Source organism: Triticum aestivum, chromosome 6A (genome assembly GCF_018294505.1).
Source record: "Triticum aestivum cultivar Chinese Spring chromosome 6A, IWGSC CS RefSeq v2.1, whole genome shotgun sequence".
Lineage (NCBI taxonomy): Eukaryota > Viridiplantae > Streptophyta > Magnoliopsida > Poales > Poaceae > Triticum > Triticum aestivum.
In genome coordinates this window covers 104,726,057-104,751,142 of record NC_057809.1, presented here as the reverse complement: position 1 = coordinate 104,751,142, position 25,086 = coordinate 104,726,057, and the positions used below count along the sequence as shown (strand labels likewise).

Here is a 25,086-nt window from a genome sequence, read left to right as displayed (position 1 = left end):
AACGAATATAGATCTAAGCCAATCTTTTTTACAAACTGTAAGTTCAATTTACAAGTTTCTCCAGGATCATGTAAGTTCAATGTACATAAACATCTCCAGCATCATGTAAGTTCAATGTAGATAAACATCTCCAAGATCATGTAAGTTCAATTTACAAACTGTGGCAAGCACTGAAAACCATGGACCTTCAATGGTAGAATGTTAGATATATTTGTTTCAAGATTTGTTTTTTGTAGATAACTAAACCAATCTTTTTTGTAACTGAGTGAAGCTAGAAGAGAAGACGCAGCCAGCTATTTGCTAACTACATGTAGCATCATCTCCCATTAATGGATAAAGACTATTCTTATGAAAGATTTAACCAAATCTACTGGGTCGTGGCTACTGATTTCCATGCTAGTGTCGCTGTCTTTTGTGCAGCCGGCTGCATGATTTCCATGCTACTTCCTCCGTTCCTAAATATAAGTCTTCGTACAGATTCCACTATGGACCACATACGGATGTATGATACAAAGAGGAACGGAGGGAGTAGTGGTTATAGACATGCAGAATTTTCTGAATGGCGCTCTGCACCCCCCCTGCTGCATGATATAACTAGTACTAGCACTGCATGCATTCTTCAAGCAGCAGCAAAACAAGAAGTGCAGAAAATGCGTGCCTTCACCGTTCTTCTGGCCATGCTGCAGCTGGTCCTGCTGCTCTCCTTGGTCTCGCCTGCCACCTCATGCACCCAACAGGAGAAGCATGCACTTCTCCAGTTCCTCACTGGGATGTCGGGACACAGCGCCCTCGCCGCGTCGTGGCGCCATGAGACAGACTGCTGCGAGTGGGAAGGCATCATTTGCAATGAGCATGGGGCCATCACGGAGGTCTCCCTGGCATCTAGAGGACTCGAAGGGAGCATCTCGCCGTGCCTTTGCCGACCTCACCAGCATGCGGCGTGTCAACCTTTCGCACAACTCCTTCTCCAGTGGCCTTCCGATGGAGCTCATGTCCTCCGGAAGCATCATTGTCCTTGATATCAGCTTCAACCGTCTCAACGGACTGCTGCCTGAGGTGCCATATTTGTTTACCACCGAGCGGCCTCTGCAGGTACTCAACGTCTCAAGCAACCAGTTCAGCTCAGAATTTCCATCAGCCACATGGAAGGTGATGAAGAATCTGATCGCGCTCAACGCCAGCAATAACAGCTTCACTGGGCACATGCCGTCTTCTCTTTGCATTGGCTCGCCATCTTTGGCTTTGCTTGACCTCTGTCACAACCAATTGAGTGGCAACATTCCGAACACACTGGGTAATTGCTCCAAGCTCAAAGTGCTCAAGGCTGGCAACAACCACCTAAGTGGGATTCTCCCTGTTGAAATCTTCCACGCAACCTCGCTGGAGTACCTCTCCTTCCCCAACAATGGTTTGCAAGGAGAACTTGACGGAGCACACATGGTCAAACTCAGTAATCTAGCAACTCTTGACCTAGGAGGGAACCAGATCAGTGGCAACATCCCAGTCAATATAGATCACTTCAAGAGGCTGGAGGAGCTACATTTGGGTAGCAATAACATGTCTGGGGAGCTGCCATCATCTCTGGGCAACTGTACAAATCTCAAAACCATCGATCTGAAGATCAATAACTTCAGTGGAGGGAAAGGTAAACTTCTCCGCCCTGCAGAATCTAAGAAGTTTAGATCTCAGGAGGAATAATCTCAGTGGCATTATTCCAGAAAGCATTTACTCATGCAGCAATTTGACTGCACTGCGGCTGTCGGCCAACCATTTCCATGGTGAGATCTCACCGAGAATAGGCAATCTGAAGCACCTGCCCTTCCTATCACTTATTAGAAACTCCTTCACAAACATCACAAAAGCTTTGAATGTTCTGAAGAGCTGTAGGAACATCAGCACCCTGCTTATTGGCAAAACTTCATGAATGAGGCCATGCCACAAGATGATGCCATTGTCGGCTTCCAGAACCTTCAATATCTCTCCATGCACCACTGCTCGTTGACTGGAACATACCTAATTGGTTGTCAAAGCTCACAAACCTGAAGATACTAAGCTTATTCGGCAATCAACTCACCGGACCAATGCCAAGCTGGATCAACTCCCTAGACCACCTCTTTTGTTTGAATGTACAGTATCTAACAACAGTCTTACTGGGGAAAAACCAATCACCTTGATGCAGATGCCATTGTTAAAATCAGATAAGGTTGGCATGTATTCGGAATCGGAACCAAGCCTCCTTGATCTAGGTCTACTTATTTATGCAGTGAATCCATCACGACGTCAATACCGCATAGGCAGGGCTTGGCCCAAAGTGCTGAATCTTGGTAAAAATAATTTCACAGGTGTAATCCCACAAGAGATCGGTCATCTAAAAGCACTCCTTTACCTGAACTTGGGTTTCAACAACTTCCATGGAGAGATCCCACAATCATCTGCAACCTCACAAACCTGCAGGGGCTCGACTGTCTAATAACCATCTCACGGGTGCAATCCCTGTGGAATTAGAGAATCTTCACTTCCTTTCACGATTCAACATTTCTAACAACAACCTAGAAGGACCTATTCCAGCAACAGGCCAGCTGAGCACGTTTCAGGCTTCTAGTTTTGACGGGAACCCAAAGCTGTGCGGCTCTGTGCTTACTAATCATTGCAGTTCAGTTAAAGCCGCTACCGTCTCCATCATCTCTGCAAAAGAATACAGCATGAAGGTCATCTTTTCAGTTGCCTTTGGTCTTTCCTTTGTGATAGGGGTGCTATATGACCAGTTAGTATCATTCAGATATTTTGGCTAAGCACACTTCAACAGTAATATGGTCTAGTATGATTATGTAATGGATAAGGTAAACATGCCTTAGTTATTCACATCTTTGTATCCACCTACAAGTGGGTCGCTTACTTATATGTTCGTCGAGTCTCTTCTAAAGTTGCATATCGTTGCTTGTTGAGTAATACAGGTACATGATGTTTGTTTCTCTAGCTAGCAAACTTGTAAAGCGCTGTACAAAATCAGTTATGTGCTCAAAATGCAGGATTTTTTTTTAGAAGCAAGAAAAAATGCAGGATTCTATCAGAGTACAAAGAGGGGGGCCTAGCGGTAGAGGCCGGCAGTACCGAGACGTGGCGACGACTCCGCAGCCGCCGCAAGTCGTAACCACACCGACCCTGATCCTCCGTTGCACCACTTTTTGTTGCCGCTGTATCAGAGCACTTTTATCCTCCACTGTATCAGTCATTGTTTCAGAGAAAACCATAATGTGATACAAATTCTCGTCATTTTTCTCGTGCAAGGACGAACTTGTTTGAAGGGGAGCCTTGGCGCAGTGGTAAAGCTGCTGCCTTGTGACCATGAGCTCACGGGTTCAAGTCCTGGAAACAGCCTCTTACAGAAATGTAGGGAAAGGCTGCGTACAATAGACCCAAAGTGGTCGGACCCTTCCCCAGACCCTGCGCAAGCGGGAGCTACATGCACTGGGGCTGCCCTTTTTTTAAGGACGAACTTGTTTCTTGCGAACCCTTTATCAGCACGCTGAATTTGTTGCCTTATGAACTTATGAACCATGTACTCCCTCTAATACCAATTATTCTATACCAAGATACACAATGGGGTGGGTAAAGAGCATAACAAATGCTAGATAGAGTTGGCATGTAAAGGAGACGAATTTAAGTCAGTCATAGGAGAGAGATGAACCTTGTGGTGCTAACGGGTAGAGTTGCTCGAATGATTTGGACGCAGTGTCCAGCCTTATATAGCCAGCGGGGTACAAACTTAGAGGTAGCAAAGACAGTCTAAATCATAATGCCGTCCAATGGTAGTTCAGATACCTAGTTGATCGGATAGCCACCTGTAGCTAATTGATAGCCACGGTTGTTGCTTCCCGTGCTAGTGCCGCTGTCTCTTGTGCAGCCTGCGGACCATGGGGCCAACTTAACTGTGGCCCAGTGCCCATGCCCTCTCTCTTAGCTGCATCCATCATGAGATGAAGAATCTCAATGGTGTTCTGAAGCTAGATGATAGAATGTACTAGCACTGCAAGCATTCCAGCAGCAAAAAAAGGACACACAAAACTAACGCCGAAAATGTTTTAGACTACAGTTCAAACGTACATGTGTGTTTTTCTTGTTCCTGCCTTCCTGCACCAGAAAGGCCGCCGGAGAGGGGGAAACCAGATTGAACATTGTGGGGAAAAAATAGGGAAAGGAGGAAGGCATTTTGTAATTTAGTGTCACTATTTTTTTGCAGCCGGTCAATCATGGCCCCATGAGACAACTATTGTGTACTGAACACAGCCAGACCAGAGGAAAGGGAGTTAGCTGTGAGATGAATTTCTATCACAGGTCAGAGGGAACATGGCGGTTTCTTGTTAACTGATGATTAACTTGGACGTGTCTAGCCTTATATATAGCCAGCTCCCCACTGGGGTAGGTACATTTGCATCAAGAAAAATATGTAGATAACAAACCCAATCCATTTTTAACTCCTTTTTACTAGTTCAATGAAGCTAAAAGAGAAGATCACGGATTCAGCTTAATTACTTAATATATGTAGTGTAATCTTCCATTAGTGAATAAAGAGTATTCTCATGAAAGATTTGACAAAGTCAACTGGGTCGTGGCTATTGATTTCCATGCTAGTGTCGCTGTCTTTTGTGCAGCCGGCTGCATCCATGACTTGCAGAATTTTCTGAATGGTGTTCTGCACACCCTAGCATAATAAAGCTACAGCTAGATGATAAATAGTACTAGCCCCACATGCATTCTTCAAGCAACAGAAAAACAAGAAGGGGGAGGAAAAAACACCAACCAATGCGTTCCTTCACCATTCCTCCGGCCGTGCTGCAGCTGTTCCTGCTACTCTCCGGCCTCTCTCCCGCCACCTCATGCACCGAGCAGGAGAAGCACTTCTCCAGTTCCTCGCTGGGACGTCGGGAGATGGCACCCTCGCCGCGTCGTGGAACCATGAGACAGACTGCTGCGAGTGGGAAGGCATCATTTGCAATGGAGATGGGGCCGTCACTGAGATCTCCCTGGCATCTAAAGGACTTGAAGGGCGCATCTCGCCATCTCTCGCCGACCTCACAGGCTTGCAATGGAGATGGGGCCGTCACTGAGATCTCCCTGGCATCTAAAGGACTTGAAGGGCGCATCTCACCATCTCTCGCTGACCTCACAGGCTTGCTGCATGTCAACCTTTCGCACAACTCCTTCTCCAGTGGCCTTCCGCTGGAGCTCATGTCCTCCAGCAGCATCATCGCCCTTGACGTCAGCTTCAACCGGCTAAATGGAATGCTGCAAGAGCTGCCGTCTTCGATCACCACAGACCGGCCTCTGCAGGTACTCAACGTCTCAAGCAACCAGTTCAGCTTAGAACTTCCATCAGCCACATGGAAAATGATGAAGAATCTTATCGCGTTCAACGCCAGCAATAACGGCTTCACTAGGCACATACCGTCTTCTCTTTGCCTTGGCTCGCCATCTTTGGCTTTGCTTAACCTCTGTCACAACCAATTGAGTGGTGGCATTCCGAACACACTAGGTAATTGCTCCAAGCTCAAAGTGCTCAAAGCTGGCAACAACCACCTAAGTGGGATTCTCCCTGTTGAAATCTTCCACGCTACCTCGCTGGAGTACCTCTCCATCCCCAACAATGGTTTGCAAGGAGAACTTGATGGAGCACAAATGGTCAAACTCAGTAATCTAGCTACTCTTGACCTTGGAGAGAACCACATCAGTGGCAACATCCCAGAATCGATAGGTCAGCTCAGGAGGCTGGAGAAGCTCCATTTGGGTAACAACATGTCTGAGGAGCTGCCATCAACTATGGGCAACTGCACAGATCTCAAAACCATCGATCTGAAGGTCAACAACTTCAGTGGAGATCTAGGCGAGGTGAACTTCTCAACCCCGCAGAATATAAGAAGTTTAGATCTCATGAGGAATCGTCTCGGTGGCATAGTGCCAGAAAGCATTTACTCATGCAGCATGTTGACTGCACTGCGGCTGTCAGGCAACCATTTCCATGGTGAGATATCACCAAGAATAGGCAATCTGAAGCATCTGTCCTTCCTATCACTTGGTAGTAACTCCTTTACAAATATCATGAAAGCTTTGCATGCCCTTAAAAGCTGCAGGAACATCAGCAAAAATAAGTAAACTGTTTGGGTTGGGTGGAAGCTTATAAGCACAGAAAGCCATAACTAAAGCCTAGCCAAACACCCATGTAGCTTTGCAGCCAAGTTCACATGCATGTGAACCATGGTAAAACCACCCTGTTTTGGTCAAGAAGGGTAAATTAAGTGGTGTTATGTGTTCTAACTAGTTCTAAGATATGTTTCGATTGCGACCAAAGTACAATTTTTTTTGAGATGATCAAAACGTTGGTCTTTATTGGATAGGAACCAACTCTTTGGTATGCCAATGCGGCAATGCTCCTTTACCAATCTATTGCGTTTTGTAGTCAATGCTGGCCAATCCGTTGGCAAGCAAAACCTCAACCTAAATTTTGGCTAGCCAATTTTTTGGTAGGGTAAATATGGGCACAAACCAAACAGACCCTTACACCTACACTAGTTTTAGAAGAGGATGAACTGTTTACACAGTTTGCACATGAAAAGGAACACAAACAGCAGAATGGTGATCCAAGCAAGCAGGAAAAATACTTCAGCTGCTTTGGAAGAGTCCATATCCATGGGAAAGATTCCCCCCACCCCCACTCTCACGGTATGTGGAATACAACAGAGAAATTGCCATTTGTCCAGAAGAATGTGTGTTGGCAGGCACATGTATAAACAGTATAATCGATCATAACTATGAAGAGGAGCAGCTTTGGCAACAAAACTTGTCTACGTTCACAAATAACAATGGAGAAACATGGCAACAATATTGCTGCAGACCATCTGAGGCCAAATTAGCTGCCTGAAAATAATTAGCTAGCAAGAGAGGTTGGCAGTGCATGAAGCAAATTCAAAAAAAAGGAATTGTCATTAGAATGTCCTGAAAAAGGACTTAATCAAGAACAGTTGTTTACCAGGTAAACTCGAGCTGCTGAGTAGTGAAAGCAGGAATGTCTATATCATGTGCAGACATCTAAATGCTGTGTTTTTTTTTGTCCAAAAAGGAAAATGACAAGAGGAAAAACAGACATAGGGAGTTGAAGCTCAAAGCTTCTTTGCCACAAAAGAACAGATGAATAATCCATGGGCACTCTTTGTGCATCTGAAATATATCCATTAATGGATGATGCATATGTGCCTTTGATTCTGCTTTTGTTCCAGGACCTCTCCCAAGGAAATGAGTAAATAAGATTTCTGGGGAACTAACAGGAAGCATGAGAAAAAACACAACCATAAAGCATTTTTCAAACTGAAATGATGAGTATTAATTCATACAGCTGGCGGAAAATGACCTCTCATAACAATTATTGAGCAGAATATCTCCCATAGACATGAATCACGTTTCCAAATTTAGGTTGGTACCACCTGGGACAAATTTAGGTTCGTACCCCCTGGTCCAAAAACTAGGTTCATACCCCCTGGGCCTTCACTAGCTCATGCCATAAACATGTGGTAGTAAGTCTGTAGAGGAGACCACCACCCCCTGGGCCCTGGACAAATCTATGCACTCTTGAGCAGCAATGCAATGAATAGGTCAGGAAAGACGACTAAACTAGCAATTAACCTTACTCTCTTCAGGCATTTACACTTAAACATGAAACTTGGGGCAGTGAGATAATAGATTGATTTCTTGCTACTTGAAATTTTTGGACTAATCGGTAGCTATTAATCCATCCATAACTAGGTGATAGCTATATAAACTAGTTTATAGGGTTTTATTATAGCTATAATGGGTAGGTATGGATGTTGCTTTCCTATGCTAGTGTCACTGTCTTTTGGTGCACCGACCGATCGTGGCCCCAGGCACTGAGGTGCACCCATGAAAAGAAATAGAGAATCTTATGGATGGTGTTCAGTAGCTCTGACATGCAACTAAATCCACCCCTATATGATAACTATCCAGCACTGCATGCATTATTCAAGCAACAGCAAAACAATAAGGGGGAAGAAACACTAACCAATGTGTTCATTCACTGTTCCTCCGGTCGTGCTGCAGCTGTTCGTGCTGCTCTTCTTGGCCTCTCCCGCCACCGCATGCACCGAGCAGGAGAAGCACAACCTCCTACGGTTCCTCGACGGGCTTTCGTGTGATGGTGGCCTCGCCACATCGTGGCATAACAACGGCACGGACTGCTGCGAGTGGGAAGGCATCTCCTGCAATGGAGATGGGGCCGTCACCGGGGTCTCCCTGGAGTCTAAAGGACTTGAAGGGCCCATCTCGCTGTTCCTCACCAATCTCACCAGCCTGCTGCGCGTCAACCTCTCGCACAACTCGTTCTCCGGTGGTCTTCCGGCGGAGCTCATGTTCTCCGGAAGCATCATCGTCCTCGATGTCAGCTTCAACCGGCTCAACGGACCGCTGCCCGAGCTTCCGCCTTTGATTACCACCAACCGGCCTCTGCAAGTACTCAACACCTCAAGCAACCAGTTCAGCTCACAATTTCCATCAGCCACATGGAAGGTGATGAACAGTCTGATTGCACTCAACGCCAGCAATAACAGCTTCAGTGGGAACATACCATCTTCTCTCTGCCTTGGGTCACCATATTTAGCATTGCTTGACCTCTGTTACAACCAACTGAGCGGTGACATACCAAACACGTTGGGTGATTGTTCCAAGCTCAAAGTGCTCAAGGCTGGCAACAAAAACCTAAGTGGGATTCTCCCTGTTGAAACCTTCCGCGTTACCTCACTGGAGTACCTCTCCTTCCCCAACAATGGTTTACAAGGAGAACTTGATGGAGCACATATTGTCAAAGTCAGTAATCTAGCTACTCTTGACCTTGGAGGGAATCACTTCAGTGGCAAGATTCCGGAGTCCATAGCTCTGCTCAAGAGGCTCGAGGAGCTGCATTTAGGTAGCAATAACATGTCTGGGGAGCTGCCATCAACTCTGGGCAACTGTACAAATCTCAAAACCATCGATCTGAAGATCAACAACTTCAGTGGAGATCTAGGCAAGGTAAACTTCTCCGCCCTGCAGAATCTAAGAAGTTTAGATCTCATGATGAATAATTTCAGTGGCATCATTCCAGAAAGCATTTACTCATGCAGCAATTTGGCTGCACTGCGGCTGTCGGCCAACCATTTCCATGGTGAGATCTCACCGAGAATAGGCAATCTGAAGCACCTGTCCTTCCTATCACTTGTTAGAAACTCCTTCACAAACATCACAAAATCTTTGCATGCCCTTAAGAGCTGCAGGAACATCAGCACTCTGTTTATTGGCACAAACTTCATGAATGAGGCCATGCCACAAGATGAAACCATTGACGGTTTTCAGAATCTTCAGTTTCTGTCCATGCAACAATGTTCGTTTACTGGAAGGATACCTACTTGGTTATCAAAGCTTACAAGTCTGAAGATACTAGTGTTATCTAATAATCAACTCACCGGACCAATGCCAAGCTGGAACAACTCCATAAACCACCTCTTCCATCTGGACGTATCAAACAACAGTCTTTCTGGGGAAATCCCAATCGCCTTGATGGAGATGGCAATGCTAAAATCAGACAAGCCTGCCATCTATTTGGACCCAAACCTCCCTGATCTACCAATATATATGAATCCATCACTTCAATACCGCATGGGCAGTTCTTGGCCTAAAGTGCTGAATCTCGGTAAAAATAAATTCACAGGTGTGATCCCACAAGAGATTGGTCATCTGAAAGCACTCCTTTACCTGAACTTGAGTTTCAACAACTTTTATGGAGAGATCCCACAATCAATCTGCAACCTCAGGAACCTCCAAGGGCTAGATTTGTCTAATAACCATCTCACGGGTGCAATCCCTGTGGCATTGGAGAATCTTCACTTCCTTTCACGATTCAACATTTCTAACAACGACCTAGAAGGACCTATTCCAGCAGAAGAGCAGCTGAGCACCTTCCAGGCGTCTAGCTTTGACGGGAACCCAAAGCTGTGCGGCTCTGTGCTTACTAACCATTGCAGTTCAGTTGAAGCAGCTCCCGTCTCCATCATCCCTGCAAAACAATGCAGCGAAAAGATCATCTTCGCGATTGCATTTGGTGTGTTCTTTGGGGTTGGGGTGCTATATGATCAGTTAGTATTATTCAGATATTTTGGATAAGCCCACATCAACTGTAATATGGTCTAGTATGATGTATGCAATGGATAAGGTAATTTGCATATTGTTAGCTTGCTGAATAATACAGGTACATGATGTTTGCTTTTCTAGCTAGCAAACTTGTTAAGAGCTGTAGGAAGATGGCTCCTGGTATAACAAATGGTCCTCTTCGCTGACAAAGTTGCAGGATCAATAGCTCTAACTTTTGGCTTAATAACAAATAACTGCAGTTAAATCCACCCCAATTTCCAAGCTACTGGGCTAATTGATCATGCAGTTATTTGGTTAATACTAACAAATAACTTTTGGCTTAATATCATGCAGTTAACTACATGATGTTTATTTTATTTTAGAATACAAATAAAATAGAGAACTGGGCTAATTACCTCCGAGTCGTGGATCGACGGATCGTATGAGCTACACCTGCGGCGGCCACCAGCCGCCGGTTCGCCAGCTTCCGCGGCTTCCTGTTCGATTCCGGCCGGCCCAACTCGCCGGGTGACTGCGAGGGGCTGGGAAGATGTTCGCCGGCAGGCTGCGAAGATCCGCTAGCCAGTGGGGAGGGGATGGGAGTACGTTCGATGGCTTCAGCGAGGCGCGCACCGGAATCGAGGGAGAAGGTGCCACCAGCGGCGGCGCAGCAGCGCAACATCTTAGAGCTATTGAACCTTCTCCACTGGTGCGCAATGGTAGAAGGTTGGGCTTAGATTTTCTGGATTGCCCAAATCTGTCCGGAACCAGCCCAGCTTATAACTGGGCTCAGACGCCGCTTATAACTGGGCTTCAAAACCAGCCCAGTTGAGCTTTATTTTCAAGTTAAAAATTAGAGCAAATTCTGGGAGCAACTAGTTGACTAGCGTTCCTTCGGGAGCCTCACAACGACCAGCCTCACTTGGCGCGCTCTCAGCCGCCCATCACATGTCACGCTCCGGATGCTCCCTTCGGATTTTGTATTTTTATTTTCGCACGCGTTTTTGGCTTTTTAAACGGTTTTTTCTGGGTTTTTTCGACATTTTGGTTTTCCACCGGTCTTCCTTAGCATTTAGGCTAAAATAATTTGCATGAAAAAACATGTTTTTTTTGCTTCCGCGAGAGGTATGATTTAGCTTTTCAGAGAGGCACAACCATGCCTATCGGAAACGAAAAAAAAAGTGTTTTCTATTTTATTTTATTCCGTCAGAGGCACGGTTTTTGCTTTCGTGAGAGGCCCGCCATGCCTTTTGGAAACGAAAAAAACATGTTTTCTATTTTTTTCCTCCCACGAGAGGCACGGATCGTGCCTCTCAGAAACGAAAAAAAATGCGTTTTTTGTTCTCTTTTTTTCCGCGAGAGGCACGGTTGTTATTTCCCAAGAGGCACGGCCGTGCCTCTTTCGGAAAGGGAAAAAACCATGCTCCTGGTTCGGTTTTTTTGTGAAAAAAGTTTGTTAAAATCTACCAAGATGGGATCTAGTTTTGAAGATTTTGACGCGAGAAATCAAACGGTGAAAACAGTTCGATATTTGAATGCACGGTTTAAGAGATAAAATGTTTTGAATAAACAGATCTATGAAAAAAGGGAAAACTCCAAGATTGTGACAAGTGACGCACATATAGCGCGCCATTTGTCGCAACCTAGAAAGGTGAGAGTGGTCTTTGCGAGGAGTACTTCTCAATTAGTGATTTCGGCAAATTCTCATTTTCACCCCATCTTTTAGCATTTCTTACAGTAATTATCTCATTTAGGAGTAAGAGATCTTCAGCTGTTACTAATTTAGGGCCCCTTTGGTTTACATGATTTTTTAGGAATTCAAAAGGATAATAATTTCATAGGAAAATGTTCTTTGAGGCCTTTGGTTATAGCAATATAATCTTATTGCTTATTCCTAGGATAGGAGTCAATTCTTTGCCAAAGGAAAAAAGCATTAGCCTAGGCATAATGAAAAAAATTCTTACCACATGAACCAAACGTCATTTCCTTTTTCATTATTTGAGATACATGTCACCGCTTATGGTTTTTCTACTCACTTGATACTCATATCCTATGAACCAAAGAGGGTCTCTGGACACCGGCTGACCCGTGGATTCGCCTCACCTCTGCTTGCCGCTCTGTCGGCAGGCGGTTGGAGGAGAATTTCGGTGTCTCGACTCCGACTAGTAGTTTAGGTTAGGGTTTTTAGTCCTCACAGGGCGGTGTTCAGGCGGATGACAACGCCTCTTCTTTGAGTTGGTCTTCTGAGCTCCGATCCTCCTCGAATTTGTCCGTCTGGACGGAACCAACATAGTGCCAACGTAGATTCCTGTCGTCTCTTTGGGCGCTGAGGTTATGGTTTCTCATCATCTGTTTGTGATGGCGAGATCTGATGCCAAACACGTCAGATCAATTCAGGGTTCAAGCGAAGTCGTCTAAGATGTGTTTTAGGGTTTCAACATCTTGGGGTGAGAACTTAGCTGCGACAAGGGCGCCGTCCCATGTATTCTAGTGTTGTTGGTGGTAGGTAGTTGTAAATGGATAGGAGAGAGAACTATGACTATGATTTTTATTTATTAGTTGTTGAAGGATATCAACAACAATAATGAAGAGATAAGGTGAAAGGGCTTGCCTTGTCTCATATAGTGTTTGCAGGCAATCAAGGGCCGAGTACCACCATTTAGCATGGCCACTGTTTTGCCGGTAGAAAGGATGGTGTCTACCAAAAAATGGTTGGAAATCACGAAGCCTTAGAGTGGATATAAGTGGAGTCCGGGAAACTGAGTCGAATGTTTTTCAAAAGTCAAGCTTAATGACCATGGGTTGCTCCTTCCTACCATGGCAAGACTTGATGAGGTAGGCATCAATGATAACGTGCTCCACGATATTTCGACCATCAATAAAACCCGTTTGATCGCGGTGGACTAGAAATGGGATGAAGGTTGGTAGTTTTTATGTGGCAGAATGTGAGTACCTGGAGTATTCCCCACATACCCTCTTGAAAACTGGGAAAACCATATATACTAGTGTAATATCTAGCTTTACAAGTGCACATAACTCATGACAGATAGTATGCATGATTAACATCTCATTCTCGGGATAAGAAATAACTTCTCTTTCCGACGCATAGTCATGCCAAACACATCAGTCATATCCAGGCCCGCTTGCCGCATGCCGTCCGGGAGCTCCCAATCATAACAATAGACAAGGTTGGCGAGCATGATCTCCACAGACGCCATCCCAAAATTTATCCCGGGACACATCCTTCGCCCAGCTCCAAATGGCAGAAACTGAAAATCCCTCCCTTTGAAATCGAGGGACACGATGTCCACAAACCTCTCCGGCATGAACTCGTCGGCAGCCTCCCACGATCCAGGGTCTCTACCAAGAGCCCAAGCGTTTACGATCACACGAGTTTCAGCGGAGACTTTATAACCGTCGATATCGCATTCGGCCATGGAGAGGTGCGGGAGGAGGAGCGGCAGCGGTGGGTGTAGCCGGAGCGTCTCCTTCACGACGGCCTTTAGGTAGGCCATGTTGCCCAAGTCGTCCTCGGTCACCATTTGTTGGCCCTTGGGTGTCTTTTGCCTCACCTCGGCTTGAAGTTTGGTCATGAGGTTCGGCTTTCGCATGAGCTCAGCCATGGCACACTCGAGAACTATGTATGACGTATCCGTGCCTGCCACAAACATGTCTTGTGTATGGGTTCGATCTGAAGCATCAGCACACTTAATATATGACCATATTTACCATAATAGGCTAGCTACGAACATACAACATTTGTCCTGGTTTATTTGTCTCCATTGTAATCTGTGCTAAATTTTGACCATAAATTTAATTAACAAAATATTCGTGCATGTCACCAAAATTTATATTATCAAAAACTATGTTCAAATAAGAATCTAAGGATATAATTATTTTACATGTATTAAGGTTTTGTCAGTTAAATATTTGGTCAAAATTTAGCATAAATTACAAAAGGGACTAATAAACCAAGACAAAGGTATTATGAGGGTATGAGAGGAGATTTACCATCAATATGGCCTTGATATGCTCTCTGGTGAGATTGTACCCCTCCTGAAGATCGAGCAGCACATCAACGAAGTCTGTCTCTTCTTGATCTTCTTGCTGATCGTGCTCGGGGTGTTGCTCCTGTGCCGATGCTTTGCTGACATGGTCGTCGATGATCTTATCGAGCAGCTCGTCCCATTTCCTCTTCAACTGATTGGTCTTGGCAAACACCAGTCGCGCGAGCACGCCCACCTTGGCCAGGCCCGGGAAGTAGTCCAGCACGCTGAACCCGCCAAACGCGGCCACGTTCCCGTCGATCGCCTCCCGGAACAGCTCGTTCCGGCCTTCCTCCCGGAAGAACTTCCCGGACACGGCGCGGCACGCTATGTCGTTGGTGAAGCTGCCGAGCAGCCTCGTCATGTCCACGGGGGCGCCGGCGGCCGCCGCGCCCCGGATCCCGGCCATCACCAGGCGCGCCTCCTCCTCGCGGCCGCGGCGGAGCGAGTGCACCTTCCTGGCGCTGCGCAGGTGCGTGGTGACCAGCCTCCTGGCCTGGCGCCAGAACTCGCCGTAGGGGGCGAAGGCGACGTCGGCGCCGCCGCCCAGGAGGGCGTCGACGAGCGCGCTCGGCGGCCGCGAGGCGAAGACGTGGTCGTGCGTGCGCAGGACCGCCTCGGCCGCGCGCGGGGAGGAGACGACGAGGGCGCGCGTCTGGCCGAGGCGGAGGAGCATGAGCCGCCATCGCCGTGCTTGGCGGCGAGGGCGGCGAGGGAGACGTGCGGGTCGGGGCCGACCAGGTGCAGGTGGCCGATGAGAGGGAGCTTGTTCGGAGGCGAAGGGAGGGGACGGCCCCCATGGTTGTCCGCTGCTGCTCGCTCGCCGGCCGACCTCGTGGTTGTTGCCCGGAGGAGGAGCAGCAGAGGGACGAGTAAGAGATAGAGCAATAGTGGTAGCACTGGTTGAGCCGCCATTGCCGGCTCTAGTTGTACTAGCGCGTAGCAGTACTGGACCCTCCCTTGGTGTCGTATTTCTGTGTTTTTTTGTAAGTTAAATGTACTCGTATTTGTAGCTGGTCGAGAAGAGTGATCGAGTACAGAGAATCACTGTGATCTTCTGACCACGACTGGATGTGTAGCCCATGCTCGCGATTTGCTACGTGACAATGAGGTTTGGAGTTTGGTGCGTGCCCTTCTCCACTTCTGTTCAACGTTTAGTTGTAGTGGACTTGAATTTCTCCATCGATGGACATGCGCGGCGCAACCATGATCACGTACGTACGTATCTTATCCACCTGCCAATGCATGGAAAATATGTTTTTCCTTCCGCAATAGTTACGTGTAAGTTGACTAAATTTACAATGTGGGTAAGTTAATTTTGTGGAAGGAGAAATGAATGAAGGAGGAAGAAAGCTGGAGGAAGAAGAAAGAAGAACATCCGTTGGATCTTTAATATAATAGCCAAAAATCGACTTACCCAAAATAAATTTTCGTGCTGACTTACATGTAGCTTATCTTCAACATAAGACAATGCTCCGCTGCAGCTGTTATTTACTAACTAGCAAAAAGGCCCGTGTGTTGTAACGAGAGATTTTTTTTATAATCTCCAATGACCATGACCACATTTTGCTGCATCATGAAGATACACTATCGCTGTCAATTTTCTTGAAATCATTAACATTTTTTAAACTCGTGCACATATTTGAAATCGTGAATATTTTTCAAATTTGTGAACACACTTACAATATTTCAAACATTTCCTAAAATCAAGAACATTTTCTGAATTCATGAACATTTTATACAAAATCAATTTACCCAAAATCTTTATCTTTATTTTTTTAAAAAAATTAATAATAAAGGGGCTAATGCTTCTGTCGGTACATCATCGAAATTGTCTCCAAAGTTGCAAAATATTATCCATCAATGTCATCTATAAGTGATAAAAAAACGTATCACACAGGGGAATCCGCGCTTGGTCCGGCCCAGTAGTAACCTACTATACTGCGCTCTGCGTGCTGGGAGAAGAAACAGCGCGCCTCTTCGGGCCGGCCCATATCCGGGAGATCTGTCATAAATTTCGCATTTTGTTTTTCTGTTACATCTTCGTTTTTTTTCTAATTTAAATAATTTGGTAATTTAAAAATGTTCGGTCAATTAAAAAATGATAATTCTGAAAAAAGATTAATAATTCATAAATACTTGTGGGCCCAGAAAATGTTCGTGATTTTTAAACATATTCGTGTATTCAAAAAATATTCACAATTTTGAGAAAAAATGTAAGGGAATAAAAAATGTCCATGATTTTTTTATAATTGTTTATTCAAAATGTTAATAAAATTAAACAAAATTTCGCCAATTTGAAAAATATTCACGATTGAAAAATATCCTAGAAATTCAAAAACTGTTTGAGACTTACAAAATAGTTTATTGATTCAGAAAATGTTCGCTGATTGAAAAAATGGTCATGCATTTCGAAAAATGTTCGTTAAGTCAAAAAATGGTTGTGAATTTCAAAAATTGTTCCACCAAACAATTTCCAAAAAAATGTTCATCGATTCTAGAAATGTTCGCCTATTGAAAAAAATGTATTTTAAGAATGTTCATAATTAAAAAAATGTTTGTAAATAGTATAAAATGTTCATGGTTTTAGAAAATGTCCAAAAAACTGTAAAAATGTTCATGCTTTCAGATATGTTCACAAGTTTAATTTTATTTCATGATTTTGAAAAATTGTTCACGATTTCACAAAAATGAGAGTGATACTGTATCTTCGTGATGCAACAAAATGCGGTCATTGCCATTGGAGGTTATGATTTTTTTCTGTTGCAGCTGGGCTCTTTTGCTAGATCAAAAAAAAATTCGTGGATTTCAAAAATTGTTCCACTAATTTCCAAAATAATATTCGTCAATTTTAGAAATGTTTTCCGATTCAAGAAAATTGTTTAAATAATGTTTGCAAATTTTATAATAAAACATTGATAAATTCAAAAAAAGTTCTTTATTTTAGAAAATGCTCGAAATTTTGTGAAAGTTTTCATGATTTCAGATATGTGCACGAGTTAAAAAAATATTCATGATTTCATGAAAATGAGAGTGATAGTGTATCTTGGTGACGCAGTAAAATGTAGTCATGGCCATTGAAGATTATCAAAGTTTAAACATGTCCCCTTGCCATGTCGTTGTCCTCAGCAATATATATTACTAGTGTTAAAAAACGTTTTACATTATGAGACGGAGGGAGTACAACATTAACTGTTCGGCACATAGTCTTCCCTTCATAGCCATGTTATCAACATACCTCCTCGTTGCTCTTCATCTCGGTGTAACGTGGTCTATTCAGCTTGGTCATCAAACCTGAAACATACAACATTCTACCTCGGCCCCCTCCTTTGGATCAACGGTGCGCATGACGTGAGGGAATGCGCGGTGGTGGCAAATGGTCGTGGGGGTGTCTGGGGCGATGCTTGCGTTTCCGAGGGGGAGAGGCTGCGTCGAGATGACGCGGTGGCCCCGGATAGCTGTACGGGCGTCTGTGAGGCTAGCCTCACCCTGGCGACAAATCAACGAGGGATGGGAGATGGGACGAGAGGGAGAAGATTGTCGGTGGGCAGCCGAAGATGGTGGAGACTACTCGACAAGGGGGTCAACGTTGACGGGTTAGGGGAGCACAAGGCGGTGAAATTGGAATTTAAATGGCCGCATAAATAACATCACCGACCAGTCCATAAACAAATCAGTCGGTCTTAGGGCATGTATAATGCATAGCCTCAAGGTGATGCCTCGCATGCCATGTAGAATCGGATATGACGTAAAGTAGGTTCGGATAGGGAAGCGGGATCCTCTCCAGGAGGCGGGTGCTTGAAGAGAAAAAATGTGGTCCAGTGACAAAAGCTGAAAAAGGTTGGAGTGAAAAATAAAGATGCATGTGTATTAGAGTCTTTATTTTCTATTTCTTAATGAGGCCCACTAGTGATAGCTTGCATTGGAAAGAAAAAATTAATGTAGATGCCTCAAATTGCTTTTGTCATGAGGCATATGTATCCATATACCACCATTGTACATGCCCTTAACAAGCTACAATGATGGGCTAAACTTAGCTGACCAGTCAGTGATGACATCAATGTCTTTTGGTAATTTGGGAGTGGCGCTAACAAGATGTCGTTATCAGTCGCGGATCGTCTGCTTACGCACCATCGTGCTTCGTCACTGTTCATTATGCGCCTGCAGGTTTCCCTTCAATTCAGTCATCTTCGTGATATCAGCCGTGTCTCGGATGATAGAAACCTACACCACCAGTACCGCAGTATTAAATTCTCACTAATGCATGGCTGCCAGCTTACGATTCAGTCCATTGTGTGGCTCGAAAAGGATAGCCAGCCCTGTCCAGAAGAAGAGAAAAGAAAACAGACTCAGGTCCAGCAAACAGTTCCAAGTCTAAGCACCCAAAAAAGGCAGTTTCAAAGCTCACAATGGAACTTTTTTCTGGAAATGCCTCTGCATCATGACGATGCATGCATTTATCTTATTAAAAAATCCACGAAGTATCATAAAGTCATAAAAGTATTACAGCCCACAAGCGGAGCGAAGCAAAAGAATAAAAGAAAAGTACATGCTGACAATCACAACCGATACGGCAATATGAAGGATATGCTTCCTAGACTCCTATCCTGTTATGCGACCGTCATTCGAACTGGTTGAATATAGCCCGTGCTACCATCTCCCACTGGGTTGCACCCAGTAGATCCATGCGGTAGCTCTGAAGATGACCTGCAAGAAAGTTAAAGTGTGTTGTCTGTTAAAAATCAAATCATTCAAATCATTCCTACAGTTCCATATAGCACACAGAAGCGCACATATTCCAATCCGAATACAAGTCGCAGTAGTATGTTCAACCCTAGCTAACCACGTTCCAAACAAGGACTCAATGTCAACTGGAGGATTAATGTTGAAGGCTATATGAATTGTTATCCAAAGCAATTTGGCGAGTGGGCATTCAGGGAATAAATGTTGTATTGTTTCATCATGATCACAAAAACAACAATGTGAACTACATACTCATCGCCTCTTGATTAAGTTGTCCTTGATGAGTATTACTTGCTTATGGACGAACTACATAAAAATTTTAATACGCAAGGGAACCTTAATCTTCCAAATATGCAACGATCTTTAGATTGAACCAGAATTAATCAAATCCATATAGAAAGATTTCACCGTAAATACCCCATTTTTAGCTAATTTCTATTGCGTCGAATCCGGCTGGTCGGAGAGTTGACATCTATTAATCTCCGAACCAAGTGCATCCAGTCAGTCCATCGCTCACCAACTAACGCACATCTGAACTAAATATTCAAAGGATTTTTCTGGAAAACTGTGCCTATATAATCCTCCTTACGTTGCACAATGTTATAAAAGATGGGATATTATACGGCGAGGGGTGTCTCTCATAACCACGTATCCTCCTAAAATCTTGTTGACATCTCATTGCCAACCAAAAATTTGACCCTACGAAAGAACAAGTCCTTCGTTCTCATAAGCCCTTTCCAAAATGACGAGTCTCACAATGGAACTAGACAGTCAAGATGAAGTAATGATGGAAATGGAAAGAGTATAAACTAGCAGCAGCTTCCAACTGGTCCTCGTGCATGCTTGGCCTCAGACGTAGAAGACTTGAGACCTATTCTATTGGGAGCGCGATGACTAAATTCTACAAAATCTGTACAAGGATCTGCGGAAATTCACGGATTCCAAACCACGATGACCGAAGTCCGTCACCCAAGTTCATACTTGGTGTATGGTTGCTGCTAAGATAAAGTCAGAGTTGCTTGCTCTGCCTTTGATGAGTACTTGTTCAACCCTCCCTGAACAAGTTGCAGAGGCAACAATCAATCAATATATCTACCTATCTCATATGGAGACGGTTTTACCTTGCTGCTTTTCTGTAATAAAAAAAAGCAAGAAAAGGAGCCACAGGAAGTTGAAGCTCAGAGCTTCTTTACCACAAGAGAAGAGGGGAATACACCATGGCCACTCTCTGTGCATCATCTGAAGTACATTATTCATGAATGATGCACATGTGCTTTTGACTCTGCTTTGTTCCAGGACCTGTACCCAGGGAAATGTCACAAAAATATGATCTGCAAGGAACTAACAGGAAATATAAGAAAAACCACAACCATGAAACAGTTTACAAACTCTGGTATAATGAATATTTTGTTCACTAACTACAAAGCGCGGTTACTGTAAACACAACCACTCTGTACCACTTAACACTCACTTAAAAACATCACTAATTGAACTGTGATATTTCAAACTTGACATATATACTGTACTTTCGCCGCAACTTCTTGTACTAACCGTGCACTTTACTTTAAAAAAAGAGAGACAGTTTCAAGGCTCGCACCGGAGCCTACATAGTCAAGGTGAAGTAATGGTGGAGCCAGCAAAGAGTATAAACTAGCAGTTACTGGGTGGCCCTGGTGTATGGTCTGCTTCTGACTTTCTGTCGAACAAGACTTGACCCCGATGACCAAAGTCAAGTCACTCGCTCTGCCTTTGAGTCAACTTTCCATGAAAAGAAGTCTCATTCCAGGCATACACACGTGGTCGAGGGTTTTTGCCAGGATCTTCATTCACGGTGTATGCCTGAAGCAAAGTAACAAGAAATGAAATACAATTACGACGCCCTAAGAGAAAGAATCAATCAATAACAGCTATTCAACAGGTAAACTCGAGCTGCCGAGTAGTGAAAGCAGGAACTCATGTACGTCTCAGATGGAGACAGCAGCGACAAATCTGTCTATCCTCATTTTCAAAAATAAATAAAAACACTAACCATGAAACTGTTTTCAAACTGATGTAATGACTATTTTGTAAACACAACCAGTTTCAAACTGATATAATAGATATTTATTCGTTAGAGTTGGAAGCAAATGCATGATAAATATCAAGCAGAATATCTCCCCATAGACATGAAACACAACTTTTCAAAATGTTCCCGCGAAGCATGAGTTGGATAGGTATGTACCTTCTCAGGAGATTCTATTGAAGTGTCAAAAACGCTCTTATATTATGGGACGGAGGGAGTAACTACCAACAGCGAGCACAAAGGAAAACCAGAACATTTTGTCAGTCTCAAGCATGAATTGAGAAGAGAATACCTACTGAACAATGAAATAAGAAGAAATTTCAAAACATAAGCAAGATACACACACCTCTGATCGACCATTTGACTCTGATTTCCAGAATCTAACTTAATTCTGCATTAAAGCATGGAAAACAAATCACGCTGCCTGGTTACTGGTACCAATCTGCATTCATCTTTATCAAAAGAAATCCAGCCCATGTGAACTCGTATATCTGTACCACACTCAAGGATAGCAAGACCTCAGCGTCAAGCATGCAAATTCCCAGTAAGCCTCAGCGGGCCCAAAACTGGGTTGGTACCCCAGGGGCCAGGGCCAGGCTATATCTATATATAGCAGCCTGCTACTACTCATGCCACCACCTATATGGCCACTGTTAGATGATAAATGGTACCAGCAGTGCATGCATTCTGCCAGCAACAGCAAAACAAGGGGAAAAAACACCAACCAATGCGTTTCTCCATCATTCCTCCAGTCGTGCTGCAGCTGTTCGTGCTCCTCGTCTTGGCCTCTCCTGCCACCACATGCACCGAGCAGGAGAAGCGCAACCTCCTTGGTTTCCTTGCCGGGCTGTCGCAAGATGGCGGCCTCGCCACATTGTGGCGTGACAACGGCACGGACTGCTGCGAGTGGGAAGGCATCACCTGCAATGAAGACGGAGCTGTTACTGAGGTCTCCCTGGCATCTAGAGGACTTGAAGGGCGCATCGCGCCATCCCTTGCCGACCTCACCAGCCTGCAGCGTGTCAACCTCTCATACAACTCCTTCTCTGGTGTCCTTCCTCCGGAGCTCATGTCCTCTGGAAGCATCATTGTCCTCGACGTCAGCTTCAGCCAGCTCAACGGACCGCTGCCCGAGCTGCCATCTTTAGTTACCGCCGACAGGCCTCTGCAGGTACTCAACATCTCAAGCAACCAGTTCAGCTCAGAATTTCCATCAGCCATATGGAAGATGACGAAGAATCTGATCGTGCTCAACGCCAGCAATAACAGCTTCACTGGGCACATACCATCTTCTCTTTGCCTGGGGTCGCCATCTCTGGCTTTGCTTGACCTCTGTCACAACCGATTGAGTGGTGATATTCCCACCGCACTCGGTGATTGCTCCAAGCTCAGAGTTCTCAAGGTTGGCCATAACAACCTAAGTGGGATTCTCCCTGTTGAAATCTTCCACGCTGCCTCGCTAGAGGAGAACTTGATGGAGCACACATGGTCAAACTCGGTAAGCTGCTTACTCTTGACCTTGGATGGAACAATTTCGGTGGCAACATCCCGGAGTCCATAGGTCAGCTCGGGAGGCTGGAGGAGCTCCATTTGGATAGCAATAATATGTCTGGGGAGTTGCCATCAACTCTGGGCAACTGCACAAATCTGAAAACCATTGATCTGAAGATCAACAACTTCAGTGGAGATCTAAGCAAGGTAAACTTCGCCACCCTACAGAATCTAAAAAGTTTAGATCTCATGAGTAATAATCTCAGTGGCATGCTTCCAGAAAGTATTTACTCATGCAGCAATTTGACTGCACTGCGGTTGTCATACAACAATTTGCATGGTGAGATCTCCCTGAGAATAGGCAATCTGAAGCACTTGTCCTTCTTATCACTTGTTAGAAATTCCTTCACGAACATCACAAAAACTTTGCATGGCCTTAAGAGCTGTAAGAACATCAGCATCCTACTTATTGGAAAAAACTTCATGAATGAGGCCATGCCACAAGATGAAACCATTGACGGTTTCCAGAATCTTCAACATCTCGCCATACACCATTGTTCGTTGACTGGAAGGATACCTATGTGGTTATCAAAGCTCACAAATCTGAAGATGCTAGACTTATACAGCAATCGACTCACTGGACCAATGCCAAGCTGGATCAACTCCCTAAACCACCTCTTTCGTCTGAATGTATCTAACAACAGTCTTACTGGGGAAATCCCAATCACCTTGATGCAGATGCCAATGTTGAAATCAGATAAGCCCGGCATCTATTCGGACCCAAGCCTCCTTGACCTTGATCTAGTTATTTATGTTGCGGATTCATCAACACTTCAATACCGCATAGACAGTGCTTGGGCCAAAGTGCTGAATCTCAGCAACAATAAATTCACAGGTATGATCCCACAAGAGACTGGTCAGCTGAAAGCACTCCTTTTTCTGGACTTGAGTTCCAACAACTTTTATGGAGAGATCCCGCAATCAATCTGCGACCTCACGAACCTCCAGGAACTAGATCTGTCTAATAACCATCTGACGGGTGAAATTCCTGCAGCATTGGAGATTCTTCACTTCCTTTCGCAGTTCAACATTTCCAACAACGACCTAGAAGGATCTATTCCAACAGCAGGCCAGCTGAGCACATTTCAAATTCTAGTTTTGATGGGAACCCAAAGCTGTGCCATTCTCTGCTCAGTTCGGTTGAAGGAACTCCTGTGTACATCATCTCTGCAAAAGAATGCAGCATTAAAGTCATCTTTGCAATTGCCTTTGGTCTTTTCTTTGGGGTAGGAGTGCTATACGACCAGTTAGTATTATTCAGATATTTTGGCTAAGCAGCTAAACCCACTTCACTGTAATCTGATCAAGTATGCAATGGTCTAGTATCCAGATATGTTGTTTACATCTTTGTATCTGCATGCAATGGATCTTAATAGTGTATTAATTGAATATTGTGAGCTATGGTTATTAGCAGAATGCATGTTTCTGAAACAGTGCACATGCAAAGTAGTTTGGTCAGTATGTACCTGGACGTATCATGCTTCTGGATGCTGTTGCTTTCTGCAAACAAGTGCTTTTTTCTAACCATAGCTCTGTCTCTTCTTTCGTACCTCGATATATGATCAATATGGAACATGGCTCACTGGATTTTTCATATAGAATGAAATAACTAGAGTCTGGAAGATTGAACAGATGAAAGATTCCCAGAAGACGCCATTTGCCTTCACATCAACTAGTATGCGTGTACGTACTGCAAAGCATGTTTGGCTTCCATAATTGATACTCTGACCCACAATATCATGTTTTCACATGCTAACACTGATATCGTTGATATAAAAGAGAACTGTAAAATCAAGTGATTTTACACTCGATTTAACATGTCAACCCGTTCAATCAATCATATTACAATCAAAACAAAAATATAAGCCCACATATATTAGCATTGCATGACCCGGGGATTTTGACTACGCCGCAGTATTGCCACAGTGAGGCATCGCTCGTTGCATAGATGCCTAGGCCGTCATGCATCTGCCACCCATGCCAACGTGAGAGAGAGAGAGAGAAGACAACTCCCAAGGGAAGCAAAGGTGTGCCTCTTCAACCCCCATGAGACAACCTAAATGGCACATCCACCCCCCATGCAGGCCGCTGTCACACCACCATCGATCTCCAGCACTCGAACACTCCCTTTAAGCCTCTCTGCCAACAGACTGCATAACTGTAGGCCACGTACAACACCAAACCGAGGCTCCAGGTCTCCAAGGCAACACTTTTAAGAAAATAAATGGATGAAGGTTTTTCACCTGGAGAGTACAAGGAGTGGAGAAGTGAAGTCCTTAACAACGCCTCCAAGCAAGAGAATGACGCCCAAAGGCGCCATCTCAACAACGCCACTAAGCAGGAGCATATGCCCAAAGACACCATCTCAACGACGCCTCCAAGCAGGACAACGGCACTGGTAAATGTCAAGAGAAAGTTTTCACTCAGAGCACCATGTTACGCCACCACTGCCACCCCTTGCCTGCTACATGCAGCCCACACAGCCGCCGCCAAAAGCCGCACCATCCAGAATCAAAG

At 44.6% G+C, this 25,086-nt stretch overlaps 2 protein-coding genes and 3 pseudogenes across 2 annotated transcripts; 4 read left to right on the top strand and 1 right to left on the bottom strand.

Annotated features, from left to right (window-relative positions):
• Positions 1-650: 650 nt before the first annotated feature.
• LOC123132336 (receptor-like protein 2) lies at positions 651-2,849 on the top strand (annotated as a pseudogene).
• Positions 2,850-4,956: 2,107 nt separating this feature from the next.
• LOC123129509 (receptor-like protein 2) lies at positions 4,957-6,150 on the top strand. Its single transcript, XM_044549648.1, has 2 exons — positions 4,957-5,059; positions 5,150-6,150. The coding sequence occupies exons 1-2, from the start codon at positions 4,957-4,959 to the stop codon at positions 6,148-6,150; spliced, it is 1,104 nt and encodes a 367-aa protein (XP_044405583.1).
• Positions 6,151-7,988: 1,838 nt separating this feature from the next.
• Positions 7,989-10,307, top strand: LOC123132337 (receptor-like protein 2). Its single transcript, XM_044552113.1, has one exon. It carries the CDS (start codon positions 8,071-8,073, stop codon positions 10,198-10,200), a length of 2,130 nt encoding a protein of 709 aa, XP_044408048.1. The 5' UTR covers positions 7,989-8,070; the 3' UTR covers positions 10,201-10,307.
• Positions 10,308-13,104: 2,797 nt separating this feature from the next.
• LOC123132335 (indole-2-monooxygenase-like) lies at positions 13,105-15,179 on the bottom strand (annotated as a pseudogene).
• A 6,566-nt stretch (positions 15,180-21,745) lies between these two features.
• LOC123132334 (tyrosine-sulfated glycopeptide receptor 1-like) lies at positions 21,746-23,843 on the top strand (annotated as a pseudogene).
• The last annotated feature ends 1,243 nt before the right edge of the window (positions 23,844-25,086 follow it).